This window comes from Chiloscyllium plagiosum, unplaced genomic scaffold (assembly GCF_037043375.1).
Source record: "Chiloscyllium plagiosum isolate Xiang-an unplaced genomic scaffold, Cpla_swu_hap1 HiC_scaffold_33, whole genome shotgun sequence".
NCBI lineage: Eukaryota > Metazoa > Chordata > Chondrichthyes > Orectolobiformes > Hemiscylliidae > Chiloscyllium > Chiloscyllium plagiosum.
The window spans coordinates 26,086,141-26,098,208 of record NW_028270171.1 but is presented as its reverse complement, the minus strand read 5'-3'; the positions used below and the strand labels follow the sequence as shown (position 1 = coordinate 26,098,208).

The following is a 12,068-nucleotide window of genomic DNA, read 5'->3' as shown; positions in this document are numbered from 1 at the left end:
TTGTCTATGGAACCTTCCAGAGAGGACATTATTGAACACTTAAGAGAAGAAAGGTGAATTCTTCACTGACAAGGGAATCAATGGTTAATTTGGGGTCAACAAAAAAGTGGAATTGAGGCCCAAATCAGATCAGCCATGATCTAACTGAAAGACAGAGCGAGTCTGAGGGGCTGAATGGCCTCCATGTTCTCTAAATACTGCCAACTTGGCACCCAGATTACAGAACTGACTGGTTTGTGCAGCTCACTAAACATCTCACTGCTGAGGTTAATTATTCTCCAGCTTAGATTAAATCCACACACTCCACAACAGTTAAAACAGACATAAAACAGGATGTGAAATCAATATCAATTTTAATTCAAATGCACATACCCACTTTGAAATGGTTTGAAAACAGTTTGTACAAATATATATTTTTAATGTATGTACAGAAACTAACAAAAATAGAAAGAAATTGCATCTTTATCACACCTTTGCATTAGACATCCCACAGTGCTTTCCAAGTAATTAAACACATCTGAAGTGCAGTCATTGTTGTGAATGGTAGGACATTTATGCTGAGCATGATCCCACTAACATGATCATAATCACATGGCTGCTTTTTCCTTCAGTTATAAGCAGAAGCAAATAAACAAAAAATTCCACGAACTGGAACTTCCCACATTTGAAGGCCTAACTGCCAGTCATTTTAAGAACAACAGTTTGCATTTGTATAGCTCCTTGAACTTTGGAAAACATATTTGGAGCCCTTTATATAGTTGATGGGATAGATGATCAAAAGCCTAGTCAAAGCCCCAAATACTGCAGGCACACTGATCCTGCATTTTACCCGACAGGTGGTGACTTGCCAACAGGCACAGATTCACCAGAACAAGATTGTTGGTTGGCAGTGGAAGAGCTGAAAGGGTTAAATGATGAGGTTGGGCTACGTAGGTTTGAGGTGTATCCTCCTGAGTGTAGACCGTTGAAAGTGCCATCAGTCAAGTATGAAAACGACTCAGTAAGTTAGACACAAAAAATGTTTCACTGAAGGGAGCCTCTAGATTAAGGACTCCCTCGTAAGTCAGTGTACCTACAGCACATGGACTGCAGCAGTTGAAAACAAAAGAGTGGCTCGTCACTACTTTCTCAAAGACATTAATATGCAATAAATGCTGACCCAGGGCCTGGATTCAATTTCTAATCTTTTGCTCAGTTGGATTATTAAGGGATGCGGGGCTAAGGGGTGAAATTTGAGATCAAGATAGAGTGGAACAGATAGCATGGTAGCACAGTGGTCAGCATTACTGCCTCATAGCACCAAAGGCAAGGTTCATTTCCACGTTCAGATGATTATGCGTGGTGTGCACTTTCTCCCTATGTCTGTGTGGGTTTCCTTTTGGTGCTCCAGTTACCTCCCACAGTCTAAAGATGTACCAGTTAGGTGAATTGACCATGGGTATCCAGGGATTGGTGGGTTAGGTGGATTGGCCATGGGAGAATGCAGGGTTATAGGGTTAGGGTAGAGGATGGGTCTGGATGGGATGTTTGAGGGTCAGTGTTGACTTAATGGGCCGATTGGCCTGCTTCCACACTGTAGGGATTCTATGAGTATAGCAGGGGCTGAAGAGCTTCCTCCTGTTCCTGTGTTGGCCTTCCCTTGGAATCCATTCACAGAGACAAGCCATCACATGCAAACAGGGGAAAAACAGCAAGGGCTATGCCCCCTATGGATTAGGAGCAGATTCCCCTCACCCTCCAGGATCTTGTTTCCCCTTTGACCCTGACAGAGGGGCTGATAGGAGTTGGGAAACTGGTGATCATTCCTGCCCCACATTGTGGTGAGTGCACTCTGGCCCATGGACCTCACAGAGCTTTAGGGAGGGATTCTGCATCTATCTAGTTCCTTTCACCACCTGAGGATAGCCAGAATTGCTTGATAGTCAATTTAAGTGCCTCTTGAAAAGTCATTGCTTGCAGGAAACATGGCAGCCACTGTGAACACAGCAAGCTCCCACAAAAAAAAAGTGATACTCAACAGATAAAATCAACTTCTTATTTTGTGACAGTGGTTCAGAAATAATTAATTATTGGCCAGGACACCGGGAAAACTTCCCAGCTCTTCTTCAGAAGAATTTCTCCAGAAGTAGGACCTTGGTGTAACACTTCATACAGGAGCTGACACCTCCGACAATGCTGCACTCTCTCAGTACTGTAGTGGAGGATCATGAAGAGTGGGTATTGAACCACAATATCCCAGCACTGAGGCAAGAAATCTATGCACGGAGATGGAATCTAAAAACTGGCCAAATTTGGTTAGTACAACAACACGGAAAGAGAGGAGAGAGTGTCTCGTTGCTGAAGTTCTCACCATACATATTGGTAATATGCAACAGTGAGTGTTACTACAACTAAACCAATCAGTACAGCAAATCGCAGGCCTTGGCCGTGAGTCAGCAAATCATCTGAGTGCTTTGGCGGATGCTGATTGGCTCCTGTAAGTACTGATTGTCCTGTGAAGAGAAAAGGTAACAGTCATTAATCGATCAGAACTGACCACTAGAAACTGATCTACCTATGTGAATTAATTCATTGGGGGAATAGACAATCAAAAAAATGGTAAATTCATCAGTGCTTGTGACCATTACAACCACTATCAATTGTTGTCAACAAAACCCATCGAGCTCACCAATGCCTCTTTAGGCAAGGAAACCTGCTGTTCTTACCTGGTCTGGTCTACATGTGACTCCAGACCCCACAACAACATGGTGTCCTCATAACTGCCCTCCAAACATATGAGCAAGGAGGAAGACTAGGCCCTTCAAGCCACCTCAGCCATTCAATGAGATCATAGCAGATTCAGGTGAAGAGAGAGGCTCAGTTCAAGGCCAGTTAGGAGGCACCGATGAGGAAGGTGATTTTTTAAATCTGTTTTTATACGAATAAAGTATATTTTTACATCAGGACAGCAACAAGTGCTGGTCTTGCCCACTGCAAATGTAGAGATAGCAGGAATATTCGACATCACAGTTGAGCCAGAGAGAGACTCCTGGCTCTTGTGGTAAAGTTTACAGCCCAGTCGACACACCCGCCCCACCCAGCCGAGCCAAATCACACCACCCTTACCCTGAGCGACGATGCGTCTCCTGGTCTCTGTGTCATTGCTGTGCACGGCACCGTTTCTCTCTGAGCTGGAGGTCAAAGTTTGGAGTTCGTGGAAAAGCTGCATTGGGAAATGAAGAGGACACTTTTAATGACGGAGGTATCGGTGTAAACAAGATGGAAGATGGGCGTGTGTGGTGGGGGTTAGTTGTACAGGGCTTTGCAAGACTATACATGGAGTATTTTGCACAGATTTGGTCTCCTTACCTAAGAAAGGATATATTTGCCATAGAGGGTGTGCAGCCAAGGTTCACCAGACAGGTTCCTGGGATGGCAGGTTTGTCGTATGAGGAGATTTAGGGTTGACTTGGCTTGTACCCCACTGGGATTTTAGAACAAATCACATTGAAGTGTGTAACATTTTGACTGGGCTAGATAGACTGTATGCAGGAATAATGTTTCCTGCAGGCTAGGGGGTGATTCAGAGCAAGGAGGCAGGGTTACGCAGTGGGCCATTTAATAAAGTGAAGGGAGGGACAATTCTCCACTCAGGGAATGATGAACCTGTGAGATTCTCACTCAGAAGGCGGAGTCACTGACTAGAATCTCTACAGTGCTGGTAAAGACCATTTGGCCCATCAAGTCTGCAATGAATCTCTGAAGAGATTTCATCCAGATCCCTACCCTATTCCCATAACCCCACATTTACCATGGCCAAACTACCTAGCCTACACACCCTGAACACTATGTGCAATTTAGCATGGCCAACGCACCTAACTTGCACATCTTTGGACAGTGGGAGGAAATCAGATCGCCCAGAGGAAACTCACGCAGATAGAGGGAAGACAGACAGACACCTGAGATTGGAATCGAACCTGGGTTCCTGGTGCCATGAAGCAGCAGTGCTAGCCACTGAGCCACCATGATACCCTTACATAAGAAAGGGATGGAATTCTGGAGGCTGATGGTGTCAGAGGAAAGAGCAGGAGGGTGGCTCAGAGATGGAGAAACAGCCACTATCATGTTGAAAAACAACATGAACTCAATGGGCTGAATGGCCTCCTACTCCTAATATCTATATTTGTAAGTTTAAGAAGGCAGCTCACTGCCTTCGCCAAAGTAGTGATGGATGGGCAATTAACACTGGTCTCACCCAAAGTATGTAACAGTTACCCATGGTTACAGATTCTGAGTCTTCCTCTTACCTCCACGTTGAGCTGGAAGGCCCGGTTTGCCTCTTCCAGGATCTTTTCTTTTATTCCATTCGTGATGTCCAGCGTGTTCATGCGGGAGCGGTACAACTGCTTGAACTTGGTGGCGTTGGTGACCCGGTCGAAGGTGAAGAAGGCGACCCCTTCGCCCGTGCTCGGCAGCTGCAATGCTTTCTGGGCCACCTTCTTGAGCACCTGCCCCCCTGACAGGTCCCCCATGTACCTGATGTAGGAGTGGGCCACCAGCAGCTCAGGCTCCTGGCGCCCAACCTGCTGGATCCTCGACACATACTTCTTCGTAGCCCTCGGGCACTCGATGTGGCTCTGCCAGCCCGGCCCATGGAAATATTCCAGATCTTGCACCAAGGCATCCTTCCGGTGGAGCTCCAAGGGGAAGTAGAGAGGGGCGAAGGCCGGGTGATCCTTATTCCTCTCGATCTCCTCTTCCAGGGCCGTGTAGATGAAGTACAGAGAGTCCAGTAAAAGCTGCAGGAGGGACAGGGAAAGGGATCAGCAGCAGGCATCAGTCTGAGCTCACTACCTGACATCAACACAGTGAGGGCACTGAGGGCAAAGGGACTGGGTGCTGAGGGTGAGGGGAGTGAGGATGAGGGTAATGGGATTGAGTGCTGAAGACAAGGGCACAGAGATGAAGGTGGTGAGGAGGAGGCTGATGGGACTGGGTGCTGAGGGCAAGGGGAGATGAGGATGATGGGACTGGGTGCTAAGGGAAGGGAAGATCCACTGTTGTTAAGCCCAGTCTGGTGTTTCCCAATACTGAGGGACTGCTGCACTGTTGGAGGGTCAGAGCTGCAGTGAAAGCTGAGGGTCCCCTCCAATTTTTTTTCTTCTATCGCTGCCCATTCCTATCTGCTCTAGGCCTGAGTGACTTGCGTGACCATTTGAGAGACCAGTTGCTGCAGGTATGGAGTTACATGTAGGCCAGACCAGGTAAGGATGGCAGACCTCCTTCCCGAAAGGGCATTAGTTAACTGATTGACTTTCTAAGCTATACTGAATTCCAATTTCTGAACTGGATTGAAATTTCCACCAGCTGCCTTGATGGGATTTGAACCCAGACCTTTAGCCTCAGCCAGTGGACTCCAAGTCCATTGATATTCCACCCTCCTCTCCCATTTGAATGCTCCTTTCCTGGCCCATGTTGATGCTGTATGTTCAAAATAGATGGACCCCTGAGATTACATCTAGGTCTGAAATATCCGTCCTCAGTCTTAGCCCAAGGCTGTGATTTACCTCAGCTCCCCTAGGTAAGGTCTGTTGGTGGTGTATGGGCAGATTCGTGATTTCCAACTGACTTCTGACTGACCCTCGATGTTAAGAAGTGGTGTTTCGATGAGATTGGAGAGGGTCTAGTCCTTCACCCTGGAGATCACCATCCCATAGGATACCATCGTCCAACGTTGGCGAAGAGATGGAGGACAAGGGTTAGGGGGTGAAGGTGACCACGAACTGGAGGTAATGGTCAAGAGTGCTGGGAATGGCTACAGGAGGTCAAAGGTGAAAGTTTGAAGGTGAGGTCGTGCGTACAATTTGAAGAGTTGTATCTTACCTTGAACTGATCCCGGGTGACTTGACCCTTTTGGAAGTTTCTCATGAAATCAGAGTTCTCAGCTAGTTCGTGAGAGTCCTTCGTGGCCAGCTTCAGGGCTTCTGATAGGTCGGATGGCATGCTGGGACCAAGAGGTCAAAAGGGCAGTATTAGATTGGCTCAATCCTGCCACAGTTGGCTTCACTTATTCAGCTCTCCCACCCTCTCCAACACCTCATATCCTTCCCCTCACCCCCAGCAAATCACAGAGGGAGTGGTTCTTGTTGCTCCCCCCCCCCCCCCCCGAAACAGCTCAGACTATCCCATGACCGAGTCTGGACAGGGAGTTTCAGTTGACTGTTTGACTGTGGAGGCCGTCACACTGAGGACAGTCTCAATGTTTACAGGTGTTCACTTTCCGACTGGGTTCACAGCACCCAATGGAACTGATGTCAGCAGCCACCTCATCATCCCCCAAAGCCCATATCTGAGCTTTGAATGTCCCTATATACACCCAGGGTTAGCTGCTGGCTTCCTTAAGGGGCCCTCACCCAGTTACCATCTCCTCAGGAAGGAAGGGGGCTGCTGGTGTAGCCAGGGCCAGTTTTACACAACAACCCGTGGTCATATTCTGCCAGTAATCTCTGCTAACATTAGATGTGACCCAAACTCTGACTGTAAATCTGACCTAAATGCAGCCTGACCCTGAACCTAACCCCAACCCTAAACCTGACCCCAGCGTGACCTCCTTAACCTGACCTTAATCTGGACCCTAAACCCAATGATAATCCTGACCCTAAAACCGACCCCAACCCTAAAACTGACCCTAATGCAGTCAAATGCTAAACCTCACCTGAAACCTGACTGATGTTATTCTGACACAAACCCTGACTTGAAACCCTCAGCCTAGCTCTAACTCTGACCGTCAGCCTAACCCTAAGACAGGCCCAAAATCTGAACCTAAACCTGACTTTGACATTAATGCTGACTTAAACCTAAAACACAGACCCAAACCCTTAGTATGATGCTGACCCTAACACTGATCTAAAGTCTAACACTGACACTGAATTGTAACTCCAGCCCTGAACCTAGCCTGCTGGCCGCTCTGCCTCATGTTGAATTTGGTGCCAGGATTCAGAAGGCTTTTTCTCCTCTTCCACTCCATTTCTCTGCCTTGGTGTCTCTCATCTGCATTTCCCTTCTGGAGCGTGTTGTCCTTGGGCCACCCTTGGGTTGAGCCGAGGGAGATTCAGTGGGTTCTTTAGCCCAAACCTGATGGTTTTTTATTCTCCCAAAGGCCTTGACCTTCTCCATGGACACAAGTCTACAGGTGACGGGCATCCTAGAGCAGCTCAGGTACCCTGTCCCTTTACTGTTCTGTGCTACTCTCTACCTCTAGAGAGGTGTGTCCCAGGGCTGAGACACATTACTGGGCAGTGTAACCTGTATCTTTACCCTCCATCCATCTTGAAGAGAATAGGGCATCAATCCTGGCACCACACTCTTACCTGACTCCTTGCGTCTGGTTCTGAGTTTTCAGCTGCTGGAGCTCTGCAAAGACCTGCATTTACAATAAGACAAAAAAAGAAAACTCAGTTTAAGGGCTCAGCGTGAAGCAAAAACAGTTAAGTGCTAAGTTTTGCAGGGCTCCATGCGGAAGCAGCCATTTAGATTCAAGATTGGGCCAACCACATTAAACCTCAGCTGGACTCAGGGTGAAGATTGCATTCGGATGAATTGGAAGTGGTTTGGAGAGCGAAGCCAAGGCAATTATCTTCACGCAGTCTCATGTAGAAGGCTGAGCCTTAGCAACAAGGCCCAGAATGCCTCACGGTCAAGGACAAGGTTAACCCAGACTCACTGTGAGATCTCATCACACACAAAAAAAATGATGAGTATATTCCTCTTACCTCCACGTTGAGTTGGAAGGCCCGGTTTGCCTCTTCCAGGATCTTTTCTTTTATTCCATTCGTGGTGTCCAGCGTGTTCATGCGGGAGCGGTACAACTGCTTGAACTTGGTGGCATTGGTGACCCGGTCAAAGGTGAAGAAGGCGACCCCTTCGCCCGTGCTCGGCAGCTGCAATGCTTTCTGGGCCACCTTCTTGAGCACCTGCCCTCCTGACAGGTCCCCCATGTACCTGATGTAGGAGTGGGCCACCAGCAGCTCAGGCTCCTGGCGCCCAACCTGCTGGATCCTCGACACATACTTCTTCGTAGCCCTCGGGCACTCGATGTGGCTCCGCCAGCCCGGCCCATGGAAATATTCCAGATCCTGCACCAAGGCTTCTTTCCGGTGGAGCTCCGAGGGGAAGTAGAGAGGGGCGAAGGCCGGGTGATCCTTGTTCCTCTCGATCTCCTCTTCCAGGGCCGTGTAGATGAAGTACAGAGAGTCCAGTAAAAGCTGCAGGAGGGACAGAGGGAAAGGGATCAGCAGCAGGCCTCAGCTCGAGCTCACTACCTGACCTCAACACAGTGAGGGCACTGAGGGCAAGGGGAGGTGAGGGCGAGGGGAGAGGAGGGTGAGGAGAATGGCATCGAGGGTGAGGAGGGTGGTGAGCCTGAAACTAGGCATAATGACGACAGATTATGCCTGCTCTCTTAAAAATACTGAGGGAGTGCTGGAGCTGCACTGTTGGAGGCGCCATCTTTCAGAAATGAAAGAGAGTCCCTCTTCGGTAAAGAGCCATTCAGATGGAGCAAGTGACTTCTCCCTGCTCTGCTGGGGCCAGCATTCATCACTTAGTTAAGTTTCTGAGGAAGGGATCATCCAATCAGTACCTGATCTTGCTGTGTGCCAAATCAGCCAACCAGACCAGTGACTATACTCTGAAAGCACTTCACTGGCCCTAAAGCACTTTGGGAATGCTAGAGGTTGGGTAGAGAATGTGGCTACAGCAATGCAAGTCTTCCTTCTGTGTATCTCAGAATTGGGACTTGCAATGTCTGGGAATGTTTTCCTTAGGAGAAGTGAAGGATGACAGGAGATCCAGAGAGGCTTTCAAAACCCTTAAAGGCCTGGACAGAGGGCATCGTGGGAAACTGTCCCCACCAGAGATGGACTGGGAGTCAGAGGTCTCAGAATTAAGATCATTGGCAAAGAGTTGGTGTGTTGAGGAGAAAGGTTTTCAGACAGTAGTGAGGATCTGGAATGGGCCGCTCAACTGTGTGTGGAGCCAGGTTTGATCGAGGCTTTTGACGAGGGATTAGGATTGCTTTCTGAGCAGGAAGAATGTGCAAGTCTGTAGGGAGTAAACTGAAGAGGAATAGTCAATGGACTAATTCTTCAGGGTAAGCACAGACACGAAGGGCTGATTGGCCCCTTTCTGTGTTGGAACTGTTCCCTGATTTTTGAGTTGTGATCTAGATAGGAAAGTGGATCCAGATATCCAACTCAAATAAAGACTTGACGGAGAGGGTGTTTGCTGAGCAATGGGGAAGGAATTTGGTGCAAATGGTTAGCTCTTCCAGTCAACTCTGACATGATGGGAAAAAACATGGCTTCTGACTGTGCAGTCAGGAATTCTGATTCTGTTCTGTGGAATCTCCTGACTTAAAAACATAGGATCAATAATGTAGAAGCTAGAAGGAGAACTGCTTTGGTCAATTTGAAAAAAGCTTCCCAGTTCCCCCCCTTACCTTGAACTGATCCCGGGTGACTTGACCCTTCTGAAAGTTTTTCATGAACTCAGAGTTCTCGGCCAGTTCATGCGAATCCTTCGTGGCTAGCTTCAGGGCTTCTGATAGGTCAGCTGGCATGCTGGAACCAAGAGATCAAAGGGCAGCGTCAGCGCCAGTTATTCGGTCTCCCACACAAACACACAATCCATGTGTGTTTCAACATAGTGTTGTCAAGATTGTCAACTGTGGAAGCTACCACACCAAGATCAGGAGGTCAAATGGTTGGGCTGCCTGAGGGAAACATGATGCAATGAATTCCCATGGAGCCTCTGATTCCATAGCCATCATACGTTCATCCATGTGACCATTGTGTATATATGGACTGATTGCTAATATTAGCAGGTTACTCAATTGCACAGTGCATCGCGATCAATCACAGGCATCAAGCTTGTCCTGCCTCTAACCTGGTGAGGGGAGATCTGTAGAAGGAACACATTTCTTGTCCCCAGACCTGGGAGACCTGTTGACCCCTGACCCGGAAATACTCATGGTCAAGACGTCAAAGTGTTCAATGGGGGTCATACTATCACCTCCAAGTCAGAACGCCACAGGTCTGAGTCTCCCTCCTAAGGAGAAAGTGAGGTCTGCAGATGCTGGAGATCAGAGCTGAAAATGTGTTGCTGGAAAAGCGCAGCAGGTCAGGCAGCATCCAGGGAACAGGAGAATCGACGTTTCGGGCATAAGCCCTTCTTCAGATTCCTGAAGAAGGGCTTATGCCCGAAACGTCGATTCTCCTGTTCCCTGGATGCTGCCTGACCTGCTGCGCTTTTCCAGCAACACATTTTCAGCTCTCCCTCCTTAGCCCAAACCAAGATCCCACAGGGATACAGGAATCTTACGATGTCATAGAGGCAGTGTCCTGTGATGGAGTTCACTGAAATCTACTTAATGACCCAGCTTCGACAGCCTTCTGTGGTTAAGATTTCCACTGATTCACAACCCTCTGAGAGAACCCTCTCTCAGATGGGGACCCCCTCATTCGGAGACGATGATCTCTATTCCTAGATTCCTCCACAAGGGGGAACTACTTATCTGTATCTACTAGATGAGTTCCCTAATTGTATGTTTCAATATAGTCACCTCACACCTAAACTCCAATGAGCAAAGGCCCAATCTGCTCAACCTCTCTTCATAAAACAGTCCTTCCCTACCCAGGATCAGCTTTGTGAACTTTCTTTGGACTGCCTCCAATGCCAGTATATCTTTCCTTGGATAATGGGCTCCAACCTGCTCACAGTATTCCAGTTTTGGTTTAACTTGTATAGTCTTAGCAAGACATCCCTATTGTTATACACCATTCCCTTTGAAAGGAATGTCATCAATCCATCTGCTCTCCCTATTACCGGCTGAATTTCAATGGCAGTTTTTTTTGGGATTCATTGAAGAAGACTAGAATTCTAGGTGCCTTAGAATTGTGTCCTCCACTATCACCTGATGAAGGAGCGTCGCTCCGAAAGCTAGTGTGCTTCCAATTAAACCTGTAGGACTATAACCTGGTGTTGTGTGATTTTTAACTTTGTACACCCCAGTCCAACACCGGCATCTCCAAATCATGACTTAATTCCAGATTTGCATTAAGTTTAAACTCCACCATCTGCCACAGCAAGATTTGAACCCAGCCCCCCCCAAATCATCACCAGGGTCTCTGGATCAACAGTCCAGCAATAATACCACAAAGCGGTTGGTGCAATAGTATCACAATCACTAGCTTTTTCTGAACTGCTCTCCCATGGAGACAACAAACTGAAACTGCCACTTGTAAATATTTAATCTGTTGTGATCTTTACACAACTTGGTCAGACTAGCTGACAGTATCGTTAATATCGTGGTGCCCAGCAACGGGTTCACACACACCTGTCTGTCTTTCTCTCGAGGTTTGTTATGTGACTCACACCAGTTTCAGAATCTGGTTTCATTCTTTATCAAGACACCTCTCTCACTCCAGGTTCAGACTCAAGTCTCTCTCAGGATTTGCTATCTAGGCTCACTCCAGTTTAGGAATCCTAGTTACACTCTGGATTCAGACACGAGTCTCACTCCAAAAGTGTAATGCGGACTCACTCCGGATTCAGAATCTGTGCTCATCCCTGCAAGAATCTCACACCGGATTCAAACATTGGCCTCACTGCAGGTACAGAAGCTAGTATCTCTGATTTCAGACACAAGCCTAGCTACTGTCTGCCTCCTACCTGTCTGTTTGGCTGATGGTTGCTGTTGTGATCTCCATGCTGGTCTCCATTTCTGGCTCTCAGATTCTCTAGCAGCTCACTCTGTTCTCTGTCCAAAATGTGTGAACGCTGGAGCCTTTTATCTGCTGTCTGTGGAATCCCACGTGATGCTGTGAGTCAGCCCTCTTGTTGGAGCAGCTTTGGACCTCTCCCAGCCCCACTACCATTCACATGATTATCAGTTAGCAAAACGTTAGTGCCGAGAGGATGTTGAGTTCATTTCCTGTGCGGTTAACTTGGAGACTTTTCTCTAGCTGGGTGCGAAATCTAGAATGTTCTTTGTCCCAGTGAAAACTTTGATCTCCTGCTCCCAGTCAGCT

At 47.8% G+C, this 12,068-nt stretch overlaps 1 protein-coding gene across 1 annotated transcript; it reads right to left on the bottom strand.

The window, feature by feature from the left end:
• Positions 1-336: 336 nt before the first annotated feature.
• Positions 337-11,862, bottom strand: LOC122542327 (heme oxygenase 1). The gene is made up of 8 exons (XM_043679982.2): positions 11,710-11,862; positions 9,479-9,599; positions 7,752-8,243; positions 7,350-7,402; positions 5,863-5,983; positions 4,287-4,778; positions 3,106-3,202; positions 337-2,492 (listed from the first exon to the last, which is right to left on the bottom strand). The coding sequence occupies exons 1-8, from the start codon at positions 11,757-11,759 to the stop codon at positions 2,347-2,349; spliced, it is 1,572 nt and encodes a 523-aa protein (XP_043535917.1). The 5' UTR covers positions 11,760-11,862; the 3' UTR covers positions 337-2,346.
• Between the last annotated feature and the right edge of the window lie 206 nt (positions 11,863-12,068).